The 23362-nt window shown below is 37.7% G+C and overlaps 1 protein-coding gene across 1 annotated transcript in view; it reads left to right on the top strand.

Annotated features, from left to right (window-relative positions):
- LOC128620972 (LHFPL tetraspan subfamily member 6 protein) overlaps positions 1–23362 on the top strand; it is a 57150-nt gene continuing 33788 nt past the window's right edge. Inside the window, exons 1-2 of the mRNA XM_053646382.1 lie at positions 1–268; positions 568–1080. Of these exons, the coding sequence (XP_053502357.1) occupies positions 696–1080 (385 nt within the window). The 5' untranslated portion in view covers positions 1–268; positions 568–695. The remainder of the gene's footprint in view (positions 269–567; positions 1081–23362) is intronic.

The raw sequence follows: 23362 nt of genomic DNA, 5'->3' as shown, positions 1-23362 counted from the left end.
GCGCTCGCGCTTCACATTTCTCGAGGAGCGCGAGCTAAACGCAACGCACAGAGCGCTCGGGTCTCTGACGGACTGAAGCCTGGAGCTGGATCTCTGTCCTATTCTGCTTCAGTGAACAGTGTGAATAGTGAAAGAGGACACTGGATTCCCAGCAGCACGTTTAGGGAACTTTTCCATGTCTCCGGGTCTTGGAGAAAGTTTTGTTTCTGACTCTGGGCTATGTCATCTCTGATGTGGGCTTGAGACAACAGGCGGTGAAATTTATTCTGTAGGTATTTGATCATCACTAGTATTATTTTATATCATTTATAGCGGGTATTACTTGTAACACAATACAATGCACGCAGATGCACAGATCGTTATATGATAAAGCCTGTCAATTCTGTTTATGGTGCTATACGAATGCATAAAAATACGAGATGAACAAAATACGAATGCAAGCTTATAGAGTCATATAACTTTCTTCAACTTTTCAGCTGGTGGACACCCTACCCTACCCTAAATGTGTATACACTATGTGTGTGCTTATACGTCATATAACTTTGTGTGTGTGTGTGTGTGTGATAGGAGACGGAACGCAGTGCGCAGAGAACCATGGTGAAAAACGCGTGGGGATAGACAGAACAAGAGCAAGAGGATACAAGTTTTCACGTGCAGAACAAATCTTTGGGAAGTATAGAATCATATCGAAGACCATGGCCTCCAGTTTAACGTGTGCGGGTGTGGTGTGGTCGCTCGTGTCTCTGCTGAGCGCCGCGGCGTGTTGCGTGGGCTTCTTCATGCCATACTGGCTGCTGGGATCTCAGATGGATAAGCCGGTGTCTTTCGGCACATTCCGCCGCTGCTCGTACCCGGTGCGCGACGAGGCCAGGCAGGCCACGGTGATGCTGGAGCAGTGCGGCCGCTACGCCTCGTTTCAGGGCATCCCGAGCATGGAGTGGCGCATCTGCACGGTGATCACGGGCACCGGCTGCGGTCTGCTGCTGCTCGTGGCGCTCACGGCGCTGATGGGCTGCTGCGTGTCCGAGCTCATCTCCCGCACTGTGGGCCGCGTGGCTGGGGGCGTGCAGTTCGTCGGTGGTGAGTAACCACGAGCTGCTCACCCTCCTATGACCCTGTGATTGCTCTGTGAAAATGGTTTAACGCTAGACACGCAGGTGGATCACTGCCTGGAATATAACACTGTGCATTTGAATTATAACATACAAACAGTAGGCATGCACGTGCAAGACACAGTACATGTGTAGTCATTAATCACAACCTTACAGGAAGTTGGTGTTAAAGGGCTTGACAAAATCTGGCAAGTCTGAGAAAGTTTGTTTGCAGATAGAATGCTGAATCTGACTAAATAGAAAGGGAAAATTGTACAGGTTTTCATGTTTATATATAATGGGGGATGGCTCGCACCTCCATGGTTGGGGGTTCAAATCTCACCTCTGCCTGTGTGCATGCAGATTAATAACTAAATAGAAAAAGAAAATCATACAGAAGTCAGGGACTTCAGTGTTTCTCCCTGTGCTTCAGCAGTTTCCTCCAGGTACTCCAGTTTCCTCCCAGTCCAAAGGCATGCATTGTAGGCTGATTGCCATTTCCAAACTCTCCATAGTGTGTGTGCAATTGTGCCCTGTGATGAGTTGGCACCCCACCCAGGGTGTCCCTTCCCTGCTCCCAGAGCAGGCCTCCCCACGACCCTGTGTAGGATAAGCAGTATGGAAAATGGCTGGATGGATATGTATAATGGCCTGGGAAAACTCTGCACACGATCAAATTTTGACATGTATGCTATATAGAGTTCTGACAACTACAGGCTTTCCTGAACTAAAATATTTTCCTCTTTTAAATGTATATCCACCAGAAGTAAAATTCTAGTCTGGACCCAAAAGTGAAAAGGGAGAAAACTGCATTTGAAGATATCCTTCCATTTCGGCTGAAAGACGCCTCGCTTGCATTTACATTCATAACCTAATCTACTTAGGAAAAAGCATTACTGCCAAATTGGAAAGAATGGAGTTTACAGTAGGAAATCTGTTTCGCTTTGACATGTAGTGGTGCAAAAACCTGATCAAATTGTGAACAAATCACACTTACTTGGCAAAGGTTTACACATCTTTATGAAGACTGACTACATTTACTGCTGCATTTGATCTTTGCAGGCAGAACGGCAAGGCAAGTTTAAAAAGTAGCCTAAATAAAAATATTTCCTTGTCATTTTTGGTTAAATATATTTATGTTTTGGAGATGTCAGAAAAATCGCAGAAACACTCCATTTTTGGTCAAAACCTGTTTTTTTCCTTGTACATTTTTTGTTGAAAAATCAGTGACCGTTGTGACTGTCCCAACCCCCTCCAACCTACACTGCACTAATTGAATATCTGGTCATGATAACAAAAAAACTGAAGTGTCATCTTTGAGTATTAGTTCCCATATAAATTTTGTCCATCAACATTTTTTGTAGTATTTATGGCTTAAAGGTACAGTTTGTAATGGTTTCTGTACTAATCATTTCATTCCACACATACCCTAAAAACAATGTGTGATTTGCCATATTGTGTTGCAATGTCTGTGGCTACTTTATTCATTTTAGGCCTCGGTTTACTTTTTTTTCCCAGCCTGGAAATTACCTCTACTCTCAGCCAGAACAGAGCCAGAACATGCTTAGCTCTGCCCTTTTTCTTTAAAAAGGCAAGCCCATTAGTTTTACATACTTGCAAGAGATGGGGTGCGGTTGGAGAGAAGGAGGCAGCTTGTTAATGGTTCGATTGCAAGTGTGATTCTACTTGCAGGCAACAAAAACAGACTGCTTTTAAAACAGTGTTTCCCAAACTGGTCCTTAGGGTCCTCCAGATGGCCTGCATTTTTGCTCTCTTCCAGTTACAAACACATTTAAAACATAACAAAGGACACAGCATAGCTGGTGTGGTGTTTCCTGAATACTCAGAAGTCCTTGATTATGTAAATGAGTATTGATTCCGTAGTCGGTCCTGATATCCAGGATGTCTTTGCCTTACGCATCCAGTATCTGTGACACTCCTCTAATCTGCCTTCTGACATGTCCTGATACCAGGCTTGGGGAGTGACAGAATACATGTAACATCGTTATGTAATCAGGATACAAAAACTGGTAACTGTAATCGGTTACAGTTATGTCAAAAAACAAAGTAATCAGATTACAGGTACATTTTGTAAAAATAAATAAATAAATAAATAAATAAAAATAATGGATTACTTCCATCCATCCATCCTCTATACCGCTTATCCTTCCTTCAGGGTTATGGGGAAACCTGGAGCCTACCCCAGGGAGCATCGGGCACAAAGCGGGGTACACCCTGTAGGGTGCCAATCCATCGCAGGGCACAATCACACACGCATTCACACAAGGGATTACTTATCACTTACAGTTTTACAAAAATATTTTTTTTTTTCATTTATAACCAAAGAAATTAACCTTTTGACAAAACACAATATAGACAGCTGCTTGATTATAGTTCTGGTTCTTTCTTGCCAGTTGTGACTCACACGAGCAACCAATTTAGTCATTTTACTAAAACAACTCCAAAGACTGACCATGTTTTTAAGCTCTAAAATAAGCTCTAAATAATAGTATTTTAGATCATATTGCTTTTCTCTTGACTTTATTTACATTTGTGACCTTGAAGTAATCCGAAAATAATCAGATTACATTACTTTCATATTGTGATACTTGGATTACGTTACTGATGACATTTTTTTAATGAAGTAATTTGTAACTCTAACGGAATACATTTTTAAAGTAACCCTGCTAACCCTGCCTGATACATGACAGATGAAATGACAGTCACTAACATTACGGTAATCACATAAAGCTCATACAAGTATATTTTGGTGTCTACTTAGTGAGAACATATCATATTTCATCAGAAGTCATTGTTCACATTGTAATAAAAAGGCTATTCAATTCCAGCCTGCATTGCATTTCCTCTTTTGCTCATCCTTGTGGTTTAGAGCGCATTGATATCACAGTCCTCTTATTCAGGTTGCCTTCTCCAAATAATATTAAATCCAATACAGAAGGAACCTGATTCATTTTAGACTGGAGAGCTGAAGACTGTAATTCCAAACTTTTAAGTTCTTCTCAACAGTGTGACATAATAGCCTTTTATTTTTCCCCTCCTATCGGTTGTCTGGCAGAGTTTTGGCACAAAGTCGAAGAACAGAAACAGAGGCTATGCGGGGATTCTTTGAGGAATGCTGACTCTTATTTCTGTTCTGGTTCATGGTTGTGCTTCAAATGTGCAAAAGTATGGCAGATCATTCACGAAGGCCAGTGTGAATAGTTGTTTGAGCTGGGCAACTTCAGATGACCGTGAGTTCTTTGATTATGGATGGGAAAAAAAGTGGACTGTCCCAGTCATATCCCTGTGTGACGCACATTGTCACACCACTGTGTGGGTGAAATAGTTTGCCATTCAAACAGACACACACTGCTGAAAAGACAGAACAACCAAACAGCCATGTCCAAGTCTTTCTGTACTTTCTGTGCTGTGTGCATTTTAGCTTGCATGCGTTGCACTGTATTTAGAAATACTGCTGGCGCTTCCCTCTCATTAACTCAGCTTGCATGCACATACACACACAATCACACACATACAGACTCATGTGGTTTGTCAACCTGCCATGAGCCAGTCACTTTACAATCGTGTTAAATAGAAGCAGATCGCTGCTGACAGCTCTTTCCTTATCACTCCAGCACTCCGTCTCCTTAAGCTTCCATGCATTTTAATGATTCACTGCATGACTTTATATGCAGGGCTTGTGCATTAATCCAATGCCTTTGAAGTTTACTCTTATATCGGCTTTCACCGCTGTTGTCATACAGCCCAGCTGAGCATGCACCTAATTCGTACAATCACATAGTATTGGCCACTTTTCAGGTGCACGGTATACAGACATGTAAGAGCAAGCCCGGGGTTATAGAATGCAAATATATGAAAGAACAAATGATTCGTCATGAAGTCTTTTGAGAGGTTTTTTTTTTCACAGATATAATGTGTTGTATCAGTTTAACATGTTGAACACTTCATTAGCGTAACTTATACTGGAGATGATTATTTTGATATGCCAAGTTTTGTTCCCACAGCTTTTTGAAAGTATAGTCTGTTAAAAATATTTCATATTACAGGGCTGTTGAGTTCTCCTTCCTGATCACCAGTGAGTCACCAGTGTCAGGGCTTTGTAACAGAGGTAAAACGTTAAAAGTTTTCAGGCATGGGAAAGTCCTCAGGACAGAGAACTTGGTGCATTCCGGTTTCTTAACATGACAAGCTGCAGTCGTTTTGTGAGGAAAGACTGTTTATAACGGTTAGAATGTAAGTGATAACAGGAATTAGCTTGTTTCATGTAAGTTCCACAATATTAAATTTAACTGCAAAATGATACAAAGTATCCATTGCACCATTCTTTAATAAATAAAGAAATAATTGGTCGAGTTGGCAATTTGCTTGACTTTTAGAGGAGGAAATTTGGGATGTGCTGTTACTGGAAAACAATCAACATTGTAGTGGTAACAGTAACTCCACTCTTCATCGGGCCACATCACACCACCCTGCCATTGATTATTTTTGTATAAAAGCGTGCCATCTTGTGTATTATTCCTTAATTATATAAGAGCTTGCAGCAGAAATGCTTCCTATAGATATCAGTTTATCCCATTTTACACCTTTTTCTCAGAGTGGCCTTTTTCTCATAAATGACCTTTCTTTTGATAAAATGATAGCTACACATTAAAAGCACAATGGGATTCTATCAGGTTTCTTTTCCTGGGTTTCATGTTTGTGTGGAGATACACATGAAGATATGGAGATATGATTGCATTATCGTGGATTTTTTTTTTTTTTACAGAAAAGTATAATCATGAAATTGTTGCACATGAGAATTTAAAATTACTGTAATGGCTCTAGCTGTCTTTAAAAAAAACCTGCCAATTTAATCAGGCGGCAGTATAACACTCTGTTCTGTCAGTATCACTTTCCATTTTCAGCCAAGGCAGTATACAGGTAGAATAAACCATAGCACCTCAATTCTAAAAAGATTCTACTGCAGTCTATCATTACATGACTGCTAGAGAGTTTAAAATGGTACTGGTATGGGTTCAGTGCAAACTGACTTGGTTTAATTATTTTGTGTACTGTCATTGTCATTGTCCTCAGCACTTTTCCAAACACGGGGTGAGATGATTATGCCTTTGTTACTCCAGCTTTTGGTTCCTGAATTAATGGCGCACACTTATGCCGAGTTCACATGAGTTTTGTATATGTTATTGTGAATATCTAGTTTTGTGGGAAAAGAGACATCAGCACAAAACAAGCATCCACATAAACACTAATGCTGTTTGATATGGATATAGATGCTGGAATAGTTAAACTGATTGCTATATGAGCCCAAACTGCCAAAGAAAGAGAAGACAGCAGCAAAGAATAGAGCAAAAGAGAAAGTGACCTTCATATTTAAACTTCACTTATTATGTTCTCTTCATTCCTTTTTCTCAGTCTTAATGATAGACCAGAGTCCATGGCAATGACAGAAACATCCCATGGTTCTTCTTCCATTCAGCTGCTCTCCATTTAGTCAATAACTGGTGACTTCTGTGTCTCATCACAAAAATGGCCCTTATGAGATATTCTCACCTTCTCTGTTAAAAGGGCTGTCTTTGTTCTCTCAGAGATGATGAATGCTTATGGTATTGGGTTTGAGAGAAGAGGCTGATATATTACAAGGCTCCTTCGGGTGCATATTATAGATTAGTCTCGGCTATTACATAGTGGTTTATGGTTTACAATATTCAGAAAAGCCAAAATGCAGCAGCTCAAATGGATAAACTAACAGTGTTTGATGGATACATTTAATTTCACATTCTGTTCAGCTATATTTGCGTAGCCATATTTATTCCAGTTTGTCTCCTGTGGCATGTTTCCCAAAAAAACAACACAACTTACTTCCAGAAACATGAATCTAGTTTGTTATGGGTATGGTAGTGTGCATAGGATTCTGTCATTAGATCATCTTTTAGGCAAAAATCAATCAAGCTCTTGTAGATGTAGGCATAGTGATGGATTTCAGTAGGCCAGTAAATTCCAGTTATTTCAGACTTCAGTAGTTATTTCATACAAAATCAATACAGTTCAACCCGTAGGCATTCAGTTGTTATGCAGCGTGCATATCTGGATTAGAGGCGCAGTTTACTTAAACATGTTTTTAAAACTATAATAATCATTTAAATCCAAAGACACTTACAGAAATTTCACAATGCCGTATTTCTAAGCTGGATAGTGGATCTGGCTTTTTTCTTCATTACTGTGTAATTTATCTGGCCCAAAATTTAGCTCCGCCCCAATTACAATAAAGCTTCTTTAAGTCTTTTCCTTAAGGCAACCAATGAACAGGGTTGCCAGGTCTCAGCAAAAAATTTCCAGCCCAACTACATCTCAAAAAACCGTGTAAGAAGACCATAAACTAGCCCAGAGAACTCATGAGGGAAAACAGTTACAAATTATTCTTCTTTTTCCCAGTCTGTGTGTAGAAAACAAGTTCACAATGTTATGGACAAATTTTTGATCTACAGGATGGATTTTGTCATCCATAATCCCACATTCCCTTTGCCAATATTTTCAATATAACTTTCAACAGAAATGATTCTCCTCGTTTGTCATAGTCTATATTTGGGGGGGGGGGGTGGGGTGGTGGTTAACCCAATTTGGCAAAAAAAAAACCACGATTATGACAGCCCGATTTGGGATGGATTATCAGTATTTTATTTTGTAACTGCAATTCTCTTCACAGACAACACAGGGATCTATAAATTACAAACTGATCCTTTAACACAAAGCTTCCCCCAAGTTGATCCACATTTATGCTTTCTCCCAGCTCTGAACCCATCTAAAACAAGCACCCAAGGAAAGCTACCTGTAATTGCTGATGCAGTGTTTTCTGAATACCTACATGTCTTTGAGGATATGCAAATGAGTATGATTGCTAGTGAAGTGATTGTTTCATCATCATTAAGCTTGGTTGCTCTAACTATTAAAACCCACTGGTTGAGTCTCCTGGCATTTGATATAAAGCTGCAGTCAGACTTAATACCGGTAATTAATTAGCATTAACGTTATCTTGTCTGCGCTTCTGGCTTTAAATGATCAGGCTTCTAAAGTGGAGAATAATTAAGGCACTCTTCTACAAGCACATTTGATACCCTCACAGGTGTACAGGGAACAGTTTACTTTGTGAGGCCGTATCGCTCTGAGGTAATGTTACTGATACGCCATTCTAAGTTCTCTTCCTCTTATTCTCTAAACCTCAACTTTTTGCAAGTTTCTCTTGTCCATGGTGATTATTGTATGTTCTGAATCCAAGCTCTACTTCAGGTCAACTTTCACCTAAATTACTTTTCTGGCCCATTCTTTTTCTCACTTTCCCTCTGACCTTCAATCACTCCTCTGTGTGAATTAAAGCAAGGCCTGCTGAGTGGAAGAGAAGCACTGCCCAACAGTGTTCAGTGACCTGCAAGGGCACATATAAAAAGAAAGCCAGAGAAAATGAGAAAGGGAGACAGAAAACAAAAAAGGGATTGTCAGACAGCAGGTCAGCCCAGTGCCGGACTGTCCAGCTCCAGCAGGGATTTGTCTCAGTCAAACAGGATATCTACAGCACTAAAGGTTAGGCAGGAAGCATTATTTCAGTCCATTTGGATTCTAAACCCTTGTTTTCAGCTCCACAGGGCCAAGTGCAGAGTGGCCACTGAACCGATCCTCACTCAGCTCTGTCTGAAATAACTAAAGCACAGCCTGCTATGGAGGAGAGGACGCCTGTGGGGATTGTTATTGCTCAACCAATGTTCAAATTAGGAAACGGTTGTGGGGGAATTATTTCATGCCCAAGCATAGTTGTGGTTTTGTATGAAAGGTTTATGTGAACTAAAATTTGTCAGTGAGCAGGTTTCATTTCTGATTCTGCAGACAGAAATTCAGACAGAGGGCATTTATGTGATGTCAGCAAATTTTAATTTAGAAAAACGTATAGTTGAGAGACTCATTGTTGATGGCTTGTTGACTTGTAGAGATCCTCATCTTCACAGAATTTCCTTACATTTTGGACTTTTGCTCAGTTAGTCTTTAATGAACTTTTAATTAAGAGTGTGTCAAGCTATGTGATTAACATTTCCTGGCATTTAGACATTGAGTTAAACTGCATAATCAAGAATTTTTAAGGATTAAGATCACACAAGACCTTTAAGGCACCAGGTTTAAACATTCGTTGACAGTTAATTTAATGGAAGAGTATGAAATGAGTTCTCTTCCTCGAACCAGCTGGAATTCTTTCTATTAATGCACATAAATGTTCACATTCTTAGATGGCATGACACAGAAATGGAGAAATGTCAGCAGCAGCACGAAAGTCAAACCAGTCACATATACACTACTCATAGTGTAATGAAGTTTGGAGACACTTTGCCTGCTTTTGAAATGTTCATTTTCCAAGTACCAATTTTCAACAACCCCGAACAATTCAAAGCTGTGTGAGAGATACCTGGAAATAAGGAGCGTGTCTATAAAGGACACTGACTCTAACTGTATCAAGCTGCTATGACAGGAATTCGACTAAAATGTTCGAGAGAAACTCGTTCAAGCAGTTCAAGAGGCCCATCTGTGAGGAATGCATTTGAAAACTATCTGTATGATGAAAGTGTACAGCAGTTCTAGATATTTGTGATGGTAATAAATAATTACTTTTAATGAGATGCTTTTCCTCAAAATAAACCTGGTTAATCTTTCACCACTCAATGCAGCAATGTCAGTGGCATGATACGATCACCATTATCTTTACAGCATCGCTGCTGTTCTGTCTACACCCTGACTAAACAAATATTCACAACCATTCACAACCTTACACTTGAATCAAGGCTTGGCATTGAGATGTTTTATTTCAGCCAACACGCTGTAAAGTCTTTGTTGTTGTTTTTTTTTACATGCATGTGAAATTTTGGTTGGAGCCATGCGTATTGTCATGTGGCATATAAAGTGGGGACCAAAAGTCTGAGAGCAGTAGTGGAAATGCTTCTATTATCAATTCTTTTCTAATATCTATACAATAATTTTCATTACAAATTATATTACTCACAACAGCTTGAGTGAAAAGCAGAATCTATGAAATTTTAACATGAATTGGGGAGTTTCTTAGCATTTGGTACGTCCCCTTTTTGCTTTAATGTGTGTGCACTCGAGTTGGCATGGACTCCACAAGTTTGTGCAAAAACTTATGATCAAATCCATCGAAGTGTTATCTAAACACATGCTCCAATATAAGAGCTTAGGCATGAGAAAAATCTGACCTTTTGTACAAAGAAGGTTAAAATGGTCAATATCACAAATTTGCTTACATTTAAATAGGGACCTAGAAATAATGCAGAATCTTGAATATTAAATATTCAATATATTGAACATTTTACTTTCTTTGTTAAAATATTCTAAAACCTTCTGTGTATCTCTAATTTTAAATGAAACAAAAAAAATTCCCAGATTTACAATGTGTTCTCGTATTTTTGAACCCTGCTGTATGTGCTGGAGTTGAACCATTATTGTAACCAAACACAACACCACAGACTGACTCCAGTATGTTCAGACATGCTGACATGAACCGGTGAACCTTTTCAGTACTTGGCTACAGTGCACACTGTCTGTGTGAGTAATTCTTCCTGGCTTTTGGGGTCATAGAGTGTGTGAAGCAGGTGAGTAAATAAAGACGTGTGTATTATGAATGTGTCACAGGAAGTCCATCAACTGGCTGTTTTTTTTCTCTAACAGTTCTCTCATCCTGTGGAGATACGGTTATTATTATAGGCGTGTATTTAACTTTGCATGGGGAAGCAGTGCTGTCTCTGAATGATGACCTCAAAGAAAGCAGAAAAAAGTCACGTTTCCTGATGTAGCCTATCCTGACAGTAGCTCTTCTCTGAAATGTCTGCATAGCTTTACAGTGATAAGCTATTTTAATACAGTAAGAGCTGACTCAGTACTCCTCGTCTGAAAGACTTTGCTCTCACATCATTACTCACGCATGGTCACTCATGATCAAGCTGATATACCAAGAACCATAATGTCAACGTAGTCAAAATAATTTGGTGGTTCTCTGAAACAATGGAATTAAGCCTGTCATAACTGTGGGTTGTAAATATTCCCAGTATAACTGACAACAGCTGAAAACAGGCCTTTCTTTCTGTAGTTTAGAGAAATCCTGTTTTTCGATCAAGTTCATGCACGTCCTGGCATGTGTGATATTATACAGTGTATAATACTGCACTACCTTGTTAAACATGTGCATCACAATGACACAGTGACTGTAAATGCCACACTGCATCTGTCATCTGTTTGTTCTCCAGAGCACCGCTTCACTGAGTCTGTACAATTTTCATGACTCATACCAACACTTCCCTTCAACGTTTCATGTACATTTACACGTTTTTAAAATCTGTTCGAAACACTGTTTTAGATGTGTATGAAATTGTGATTATGGTTTGCACTTAGTGACTGACAGTCTGTATAAACCAAACCAGTCTGTATAAACCAAACTATCTGTAAAGGACTGCTCAGGTCATTTTCAAAAGCACTTCCATTTTACAATGCATAGACTTTTACATTAAAATTCTCAGAAAAAGACCTAATGACAATAGTTTCCTAATAATTATTAGCATATTTGATTACAAATTTTACAGAGCTGTGTGAGTACATCAATTTTACTGCGTGAAAGCTCTATAGCACAAACTGTGTGTCATTTCTAAATTTGTTCACAATTGTGGCCAATGAGTCTGTCAATTAATTTAGACCCAACTGTTAAAATGAAAACCATACACTGATGTATGCTGAGGTAACCTTTTCACCTTGTATAACTTTCCTTTTTCATACATTTAAATAACAATCTTTTGATAATTATATCAATAATGCAATAATATGGTTGCTTAAGGGTCTGCCGTCTGATTCTGAGCTCAGGTTACTGTCTCTGTGGAGTTTGGCATTTTCATTTTCATTCTCATGCATGATATAAATGGCACGTGTCATGTGACCAATTACACCACATGATAATATTTATATGGAATTGAGATGATCTGTCATTTAATTTATAGCTTACTTTTAAAGATAAAACACAACAACATCTCTTTTGGAGCTTTACAAATACAAAACAAATGGTCACAATGGTGAGAGATAGGAAATAAATAGGTTAGTAATATTTATTGCATATTCTTTTATTACTCATATTTAACATTTATAAAACTTGAATAATTAAACAAAAGATTTTCTGTTTGTAACAATGGTGATTACACTATGAATACAATTTAAATGACTTGCTTCATGATGAAATACAATATTCAAATGAATCTCTTCCAACATTAGAGAAAGTTATACTTGAGCATAGGATTGCTTAGGAAATTGGGATTAGTCTAAACAGCAGTATGGCTGAGGTGAACTGAAAAAAACTTCTTCACAAATTTCCTCCGCAGTGTACAGAAGGACTATTGGATGATTATTCTTGTTCTTCCTCGTACAATTTTTCTTCCTCTCCAAGTCCTCCAGGATTTAATCTCTGTCACACAGCGGTTGGGTGGCCTTGTGGTATTATGAGGTATCTTGTTCCCATGGCAGCAAAGGGTCACAAGCTTCACTGGGTGTGAAACAGTTGGAGTTGAGCAGATCCACAGCTATGATCAGCAATCCATCAGTAACAAAATTCCTTGAGCAAAATTCCTTCTCAGAAATAGACACAGGAAGAAGGGGAATTTCCATAGTTTATTTACATCTGAAAAAAAGGCACTTTTAAAGGAAAACTTCTTCAAATGTAGAAAGTGAAAACAATTTGAAAGGAATGTTTTTAGTTAAGCTGATATATGCAGGTGGTTTGTGTTACTTATGATTTATATCTGATTGAGAATGTGGGGTAGCTCAGGTCATGAAATTTCCTTGCACGAATAAAAACTATGAGATATTGTTTTATTTCCTGTCTGATAAGGACAAAACATAATCCTGAACCAACATGAAAACAGAACAGCAGGGAACAAATAATTGTTATTGCCTTGGGTATGGTTCCATAATCACACCACACAGCAAAACATGTGAGCAAAATGAAGTTTTCAGTTTCAAATTCCATAAGTAAATGTCTTATATTGCCTGTCAGAGCCAAATAGCAAAAGATGAAGTATATCATTATAATCTCAAGTAAGATCGCATGACCTCTAAAATGCAGGATATTTACTTTCCACATCATGCACAGTTGAGCCTTTATGGTATATTTCCCAGGGAAAAATGCCATGCTATACATAGAGTTCAAAAGTTCTGCTTGGTTTACATAAATAGAGACATGGATACAAACATAAATTCAGTTTGTCCATGTTTACAGAGCATGCTCGGTCGAGTCAGAGTGGCGTTTCTCATAAAGCATTCCATAACTCTTGCCTATGGGTCCATGGGTCCCCACTGAGACTCAGTTTTTGCTGTTGCATGTCCATGTGTTCCAGCACTGTGGGTGGTCAGAACAAGAGTCAACAATTTATACTTTAGAACTAGAATATAAATACAATCCAATATTGTATTGTAAAGTTTGTCCTGTCTTACACATATATGCATGAAGATAAACCAGTACACTGATAAACCGTATATGAGTTTACATCGCAAAAATTTGTACATCGTCCGTCAAAAGAAACCATAACATTATAAAAATATACTGTAGCTGTAACTACTGCACACACTTTCTTGTATTAGTCATGTTTTCTAGACTTTCCCCAGAGATGTTCTGGGTCTCTTACAGAACTTGTCAGAGATCATTGGAGCTGGATAATGACCTCTCTCAAACCTTTCGATCCAACTCCACTCAGTGCAGCTTGATTTGGTAAGGTCATGTGACTGGCCAGGCAGTTTTTTACAGATAGCACTGATTCCGTCTCCTCCAAATACATCTTTCCTAGCTTAAAATGATTTTCTAAATATGTAATACACCTTATAGGCAGTATATATCTGTTATATATGTACAGTGTCTCGCATAAGTATTCACTCCCATTCATATGGTGCTGTTGCTACTTGTAACCATGTTGCTATGGGACACTTTTCAGTTTTATTACAATCTTTCTGTATATTTTTGTCCATTTTGCTGCTATTGGGACAGTTTTCCAATTCTACCACTACCAGTGGGACAGCTTTTCTGCTTACATTGTAAGACAGTGTAGAGAGTTGGTGTGTTATTGCATTGTGTCACACAATGGCATTTCCCGAAGAAACATTTATTTGCAATGTATAGAGTTTACATGGAGGTATAGGGAGTTATATTCATGTTATACAAGAAGTGACAATAAACCCAACTTGATTTGACTCAATTTGACTTGGCTTGACCCCATTGCGTTAATGCTCATAATCAGCCTAACTGCTGCTATGGGATTTAAAAAAAAAAAAAAAGGCATGATGACTCAGAACACATGTTCTGACTGTGATACCAAAAACCAACATGGTCTTACACTTGCCTATCTGTAACAATGGCACAATTTAACTTGTATAAAAGGTTGGCGTTAGGGCTAGGACTGGACTTAATGTACTTATGTGAAATTGAATGAAATTTAACCACATCACCTTCACTTGTGAGAAAAACGAGTGCTGGTGTCTGTTAGATCGTAGTTTCTCACAGCTGATGAAAATTAGAATTCTGTAGATACATCAGCTTCTGCCGGCCTAGATGTTTATACAGTACTTATCAAAGCTATTAGGCCATGATGATGCCTCTGTTGATATCACACCTGAGGGGAAGTGAAACACTTTTCCACTAAATGGTAAAGTGTAGTTATTAACAGTACTGGAATTACCACAATAAATACATCCTAGCTGTTAAATATCCTGCTCTGAAATAACATCCAACATCTAGCAGCGTTAAGCCTTAAACTGCAGTTGTGCTGTTGAGATGGTGAACAGCATGTATTTTTAGCTTGAGTGAAAGCTGAAACTGGGGCCCTTTCAGAGCTCATTCTTCCTCCCTCTTTCACCTGTCCAAAGTGCTGGCATGAACTTGCACACGGCTTTCTATTTTAACAGTCCTGCTGTGAGTGAATGCTTCCTTGCCCATAAACCCCTGTCAATTCATTGTCTCTAATCCTTCTCCCTTAAACCAGACATATCAGACTCCTATCAGGTTTTCCCTCCACACTGCTTGTATTCACATCTGTGTTGTGCTCACAAGGCTAAAACGAATACTGCTGAACTGAAAAAAGAAAGATCTTATCAGCAGAGGTGGAAAGTAACAATGTGTAATTATATTGTTACTATACTCATTTCTGGTTTTAAATATATTTGTAGTTGAGGTTTTTCTATCATCTAATAATTCTGACTTTTCCTTACTACATTTCAAACGAAAAATCTCTACATTCTACTCACCTCATTTTCAAACACTACGTCACTGCATACATATAATCATATACAGTTGCAATCGAAATTATTCAACCCCCATTGCAAATCGGGTTTATTGTCACAATTTACAGACTTTCAGCTGTTTGCAATGAACAAATCAAACAAAAGCAATTGAAATAGTTCAACACAACGATTGCTTTCGCCCCAAAGTGGTTTCCCCAAATTCAACTGAAAATGCAACTTTAAATGATTTCTCCAGTCTCAACATTATTCAATCCCCTGAATAGAATCCCTCACAACATCACAAATATGCAAAACAGGTGTTGTCTCAAGCACACCTGATGCAACTAATCAAGGGCTTCATTAGTTGCACCAGGTGTTCTTGAGCTGGAACACAAGAAATACCTGAACTGGCTAGGGGCAGAAAATTAATGAAATACCTGGAGAGGGCAGAAAAAGGAAACTATCAACGGCTGCAACCAGATTTCTGAAGGGCAGCTTGTGAAAAACCCTCAAGTGACTGCAAAAGACCTGCAGCAAGGCTTGGTGGCAACAGGCATTGAGGTTTCAGTAAGCACAGTAAGGCGCGTACTAAACGCAGAAGATTTCCATGCCAGAACTCCAAGATGCTCAACATCATATAAATAAGTCACAGAAGTTTTGGGATTCTGTTCTGTGGAGCAATGAAACAAAACTTTTTGGCACGATGGATCAGCGGTATGTCTGGAGGAAGAAGAATGAAGAAAGAACACTCTGTCCACAGTCAAGCGTGGTGCTGGTTCGGTGATACTCTGGGGCTGGTTTGCGTCCTCTGGCACTGGAAACCTGCAGTGTGTGGAACACAGGATGGATTCAGTGAAGTATCAGGAAATCCTAGGAGAAAACATCATGCCATCTGTGAGGAAGCTGAAGCTTGGGCGTCATTGGACCTTCCAACAGGACAGTGATCCCAAGCATGCCTCAAATTCCACCAAGGCCTGGGTGCATAAGAAGTCCTGGAAGATTCTCTGTGCCCTGTGTGGTCGTTCAGTTCAACTGAACTGTTTCTGTGTTTAAATGCATCTTGTCAGAAATCAGATCAGTGATCAGAAAGTCTGAATGTGAGCTGCTTTGCAGTCTGTTGACTGCTCCTTTTCACCCCAGCTGAATAGTTCTCCTTTGGTTTAATTTAGTGCTTTGGTGCCTGGTGGCACACACAAAGCAAATCCCTAGTGTACCAGCACAGAACATTGTAGCTGATGAAAACAATCTCCTGTTCTTTCATCCCCAGCCTGCATTATGTGCAGCTTTAATGAATCCTGCCAATATGGAGCATTTTCCTTAAAATTAATCAGATGAGAAGGCACTGGGTACATGAGTACTAGAGTAATCTGAAATTATACTGTTTAAAATATGATCAGAAATTACACTCTGCTATATGTGTATACATAATGATATTACCAAAAACCTTATTCTTTGTGTACTATGCTTCTTGTAATATGTAACAGGATGTTAAGTAGTACTAATACACCCGTACTGTGGTAATAACACCCCGTACTGTGGTACTAATTTGCACATTAAATTACTTTTTCCAAAGTGAGTAACAAGCTTAATACACTGCCAGTCAAAAAAAATAAAAACAAAAAAAGAATATATATTCTATTACAGTTTAGCCACTACTGGCAATAAAATAATGAAAATAACAAAACACTTGTTCCATCACATATATATTTTTAAGCACTTCATTGTCAACTTCTATTGGGACTCTAAAAGAGTGCTTTATTAAATTATAAAGTGTACTCGTTTGGTGTAGCCATTACTGTATAATTGTAAGTTTCTGTAAGCTGTCATTTATCTTATAATTGATATTAGACATTGTTAGTATTAACTGTAACACAGATATATGTTGTGTGCTACAAGAGTCTATTTAGAATGATCCTGATTAGTCTTTTCCAGTTCACTTATACCCACTTCTAAAATGTTTGACTGGAGGTGTAAATTGTATTGCGAGTGCACAATGTTCACACCCTTTATTAGCTTTTTAGCTTCTAGATTCTCATTCTTGTTTAGCGTATAGATTCTCCCAACAATTCAGTAGTGATCAGAGGTAGAACATAGGAGTGGACCATAGGAGATAGGAGTGGAACATAAATGTGGATCGACGAATGGTTTTTGAGAACTGTGTTGGAACCTCCAGTTAAAGTCTGACCATTGACATACAATGAAAAAATGTAAAAATTTGACTGAACTCTGCATATTACTTGTAGTATATGCTTGCTGCTAAAATACAGTGTGTGTATCCTGACACTCATCATGAATGTACAAAGAGCAGGCATAATGTATTATTAAGATGTCATTAGTTATGGAGAGACAGCACTTTGTCCTCTCAGATGTCTAAAGCATTCCATCAATGTGTTGTGAAGTCTATAAATTGTGTTTTCGCTTACTTTACATTTTAGCATCCATCATCTGACAAAAGGTGTGACATTCCTCAATTGGATTCAGGATTGAAATGATTATCTGATTTGTCACTGATTGATTTGGGAAATAAATATGGAGATGTGGACTTTGACGTATTGACTTGACTTAATAGTTGCTTGTTGCCTGACAGGCCGTCCACAAATGCAGTTAAGTCTAGTAAGTCAGTGGCATGTATTCATAGCGTGACTGTTCAACCAGAAATCCTGAGGTATGGATTTTTACCATACATTGCCTAAATTATTTTTTAATGTCCGTTATCTACTGTATATGTTAATCTTTAAACACATAATTACCTGGAAGCTTGATAGAAATGATACAGCATTATACAATTTTTGAACGACACACATTTACTATATTTTCAGTACTTAAGAGGGGCAGATATTTTCAAGGATATTTTCAAGTTCCTGTCTATGACTCCCTTGTCCTCAGGGAGATTATAGAGAGATGACATTTATGGTTCTTCAAAAGCAGAATGCTTAGCATAGATGATTTGATTACTACTAAATAGCACCTACATTTCTATTCAACTAATACCTCTTCAAAAATTAATTTCTAATTTGCTATTCTGATTTACTATGCAATCTTTAAGACTTTCATACATATTGAATTGATTATTGAGTATATTTGAATATGTAAAAAAAATATGTATTCATCCATCCATGGCTATGCGGATTCTACTGCATGTGTTGAACATAACCATCACCAAAAATTCCCTTTATAAAATTTCTTTAGAGCAATGCAATAGGTGAACATTTTTGGTTCCCTAAACAACATTTCAGTATATGATTCTTTTGTCATTTTTGGCTAAATCATTTCCAACAGAAATATCCTTCAGTATAATATTAACATTTATATATGGTGGGAAACTTATTTTTAGTTCTCTAAGGCTTCAATATAAATAGATAAAGATCCATCAATCGAAAGGCTCTTATGAAACAAAAAATATTCTTTTATGACATCACTCAAAGGAACCTTTTCTGGCACTTTTGAGTATACATGTTTCCTTTGTATTACTGGAAAGGTTCTCAATTAGCTTCTTTGTATCTGTCAGTGACCAGATTGGATCTTAAAACCTTTTAGTCATGCCTCTTATCACAGCATAATACCTATTTCTACTATTGTTATACTGAATTCAGAGCAAGTTATTGTAATTCTTTACCTCCTGACACAAAATGATAACTACAGGGCAGAAGGCAGCTGGGTGCCTTCAATCAGTCTGTCTTAATGAGAGGTTGTGTGCTAAGAGATTGATAACAAAGGCCAAAAGCACACCGAGGTTACTGGAGTCATTGATAATTACTTTGCGGAGTGGCCAGACGTGTAAGCTCTTGAAACTGCTTACTCAAGTGAGGTCTCTAAAACTAATATGCAAACCAGAGTAAATAGGCAAACAGGCTTAAAGGCACACAAGACAATCTAATATCTCACGATCTCAGAGCATGGCCTTGACTGGTGCGCTATATATATATATATGGTGTATGATTCATGCATGTTCCCCTTGTGGCCCCTAAGCCCTTCACTCTTTCAAAGCACTTCTTATACAGTGCATGCTCATTTATTATTCAGTTTTACAAAGAGCGTGGGAGAGAGAGAAGAGAGGGAATGAAGTGCTCTTCTCTTCTTCAATGGCTGCTACATTTTGTCCTTTTGCTGAGGTTTGTGTAGGCACATTACTACCAGTTGGCCATAAATGGTGCTTAGCTCTACCAGCTTTAATAAAAATGATTTAATCAAAGAACTTGAAACAAAAACAAACTTAAAAAAAAAACTGTTCATGTTCTAGTCATATACAAAATTCATCCACATCAGTGAGCAAGAAAATTCTTGTCTTTTCCCCTATAATCTTAAAAAAAAATTTTTAGTCACTTTTGCCTACTGCTAAACATCTGCTTTATGTATGCACAAAAATATTAACCAATAGTATCATGCCATGTTTGACTTCCTGCTTAATACTTGGGATGCATTGATATCATTTTCTCAGACCAAGTATGCGTACATAATTTTTGGTACTTGTCAACCTACTTAATATTAATCAATCAAGTGTGTCACATACCATTTTATTTAACTCTGTTTAAATTGTGGCCATGAAAAGTGCACACATGTGTTCATGCGCTAAGGCTATTAGCCTTGTTCTTTATAATGCTAACTAGTTGATTTTAAATGAAGGCATTAGCTAGCTACATTAGTTACTTTATTTATTGAGTAGGGTTGCAGTGGAGAGCGGATTTTGCTCCACTTCAGAAAAGCTTTTGTACAGCTGTAAGTATGTTTCATTGTCAGAATTATTGTCAGAATCCCTCAGTGTCAATTGCCGAAAGTGGCTGATTGTTAAGAACAACATATTGAGCAAGAGCTGTTATTTTCATTCACCTAGCATTGCCTGTAGATATCTTTCTCACCTAGTCTTCATGGTGAGATTCAAATTAGTTTACACCACTTTTAAAAGCTATTAGCAGCAGTGAATATCCTTCCTGTTTTACTAGAATGAGTAAATGAACTGGCTGGAAGCTTGGCAGTTCACAGTAACAACACCTTTGACATTATATTATGGGTGATAAAGGCATTGCGATTGCGTTGCTAGAGTTTGTAAACATATGAGAGGTTCTTTAGTGAAAAGGCAGGCAGTTTTGTGAGTGTAGTGTGCAATTGTTTCATTTAATTGCACCATACATTGCAGTAGGCAGCAGCGAATATGGTTTTTATTAGTGCAGCAAACATAGTTTATGAGATTACAAACGGTTATTGAACACCGAATGTGGTAGGACTCCATTGCGAAATGCCATTTACTAATTTTCCTGTTCTGGCTACATTGGAAGAGCGTGCTTATTTTTGTAGGAAATTAACGTATAAAAGTGCTGTATATCTGCTCATTTTTTACTCCAAACACCGCAGTGCACTAATACAACAGATAGAGATAGAGTTTGCAAATATGATGGAATCATTAATGATGTACCATAATTAGTGTAAGTACACTGGCTTGTTAACTACTGAAGATCACATTTTGGCTTGGTTAATACTTAAAGAAATCTTCTAGAATATAGTATAAACAGTATAAAGGCATAATTTGTTTAGATGTTTAGAATAGCTTTTAAAGGGCTTTGAACAATTCTAATTAATATAAAAGATGAGCTTGGGTTGAACTCAGCCAAATGAAACACAGAACCCAATTCAAGGCCAAGTACAATATGCTAATAGACTTATTTTTACTTTACATATGCTAATCGGCATATCACAAAAAATGTATTCAACAAAAGGATTTCACTCAGAATCACTTTTTAGTTTTATTGTGATAACACTGCCTATGGTTAGACTTTTATCATTGTCAAATTATGGTTATTTCTGTGATTTTTTGAAAAAACGTTTGGAAAAAGTTTTATTAATAAAATGTAACTTCTCAAGATATTAAAAACAGCTGACTTATGGACCAGAACTTATGGTGATATGCCTCTTCTGAAGGCCGAGAAAATAATTTGGTGTAGGAAATAAGTGGGAGATCACCAGGATGTAATCTCCCACTTATTATTAATAAGTGATAAATACGTATTAAGAAACTTATTAATAAATAACCCATAATAACCCAGAAAACAATAAATATTTAAGCAGAAATCATAACCTCAGCTAAGGAAATGTATATACATGGATTACATAACAGGATTACATAACATTATGTTTTAGCTTAAGAAATTAAGCTTCTTAAAGATTTATGACTCATTTTGTATTTAAAAACATTTGTAGAACTCTAGTTAAGAACAATTATCAGTACCACAAAACATAAAAATATAAAAACTTAAAATTTAAATCTAAAACGTGCTTTTTATGGAAAATATACAGACATTTATCAATTAAAAATCACAATCTTTGCCTTTGGTGGCATACTTTAGAACCCTGAATCTAAAAATAGTTTTAGCAGCAATAAAGTATGAATATCTTTTTATTGCAGTATGTAGAAATAGACTGTTGGAGTGTTTAAACACATGCAGGACCTGGAAACTCACCAGAAGCACACTGTGTCTGATCTTTACCTTAATGTATGACAGTAAAGGCGTGTGTAATAAGATTACGGCAAGATCTATCAATTCAATTTATCCTGTTGAACAAGCAGCGACCAGAAATTGGAGAAAAAGCAAAGTGCCCCCTGTTGTTCTTTTATTACTCTGTTATATTGAAGCTATGTGCAGTATTTTGGCATTAAATGATGCACACTCAACTGATCTGCGTGTGTTTTGGATTTATGGAGTCATGAAATTGTATAATAAACGATGTTAGGCATTAAGGCGATCTATTCAGATTAGATTAACCAGAGAAATGGTTTCAGAAAGAGAGGCAAAACACAGTGAAACGTCAAAGGTTTTAAACCAGAAGTTTAGAAGCTTATTATTTCAGCCCTGTGACCCAGCCTGATCTCGGCACACGGCTGTATTTGGATTTCGAATTCTCATCATTCTTTGGGCTTGAGAAAGTGTTTGTGTAATGAGCAACGACTGAGCCAGACATTTTATAAGATTCTGCTGCGTCTGAAATGCGAGCCTCACTACTAATTCTCTTAAATCAGTTCATGCACAATGCTTGGCAGGAGTAAAAGATCAAGCTTTTTGTTCCCTAGCACTAAAGCACCTATTGAGGAGGAGGAGAGGGGAATGTTATCTGAGACAAAGAATAAAATAAAAAAAATAAACACCTCCTTTTCTCACGCTACATCTTCTAATATTAATGTCTTTCAAGAAATGTTCAACACCCCAAGTTTAATGGATCTGCTAATGCTGGATACTGTACAGTTTACTAGACTAGAATGACACCATAATGATTTAATGATGGTTTCCAAAATTTAGCACTGCTTTGGGTAGGAGGAGAAAAAAGCTTTCCTGATGAGCGATCCAGACGCACTGTGGCAAAAGGAGGTGTAGCTGTGGTACAGGCACGTTTCCACTGGGTGTTTCATGGAAGTAAGCATTGATTTTTGCTTTAAAATGTATCCTTAAGTCATATAAAAATGTTATTCAAAAGCCCGTATTTTGGCTGTAAGGAAAAACACATTGTGACATTGATGTGGAACGGTAAAGCCACAATAGGCATTTTGCCGCTGTTGAAGCTGTGTAAAATTAACTTCCGTTCAGACATAGACACTGTCACAAAGAAGCTTTAAAGAAATCTAGATCTAGCTCCCTAATGAGCAAGCCAGAGGCAACAGTGGCAAGGAAAAACTCCCTGAGAGGTCATGAGGTAGAAACTTTAAGATGAACCAGAATCAAAAGGGAACCCATCCTTGTCTTGGTGACACCCAACAGTGGGATTTTGCTAATTACAGTGATACAGAATGTTAGATATGACCGCATTGTGAAAAAAAGTCTTTTAATCAGGGGCGTTAGTTGGACTGTAGATGATATGAGGCTAGATTCTTCTCCATCAAAAACTTTTAAAAACATACTTCTAAATATACTGTTTCCATGCGTTTTTTCCCTTTGCATTTGAGGGCTAGTTGCTTCAAAATGTGAAAACTG

This window comes from Ictalurus furcatus, chromosome 17 (genome assembly GCF_023375685.1).
Source record: "Ictalurus furcatus strain D&B chromosome 17, Billie_1.0, whole genome shotgun sequence".
NCBI classification, from domain to species: domain Eukaryota; kingdom Metazoa; phylum Chordata; class Actinopteri; order Siluriformes; family Ictaluridae; genus Ictalurus; species Ictalurus furcatus.
The sequence above is the reverse complement of the archived record's forward strand: the minus strand, read 5'-3'. Positions and strand labels throughout refer to the sequence as shown.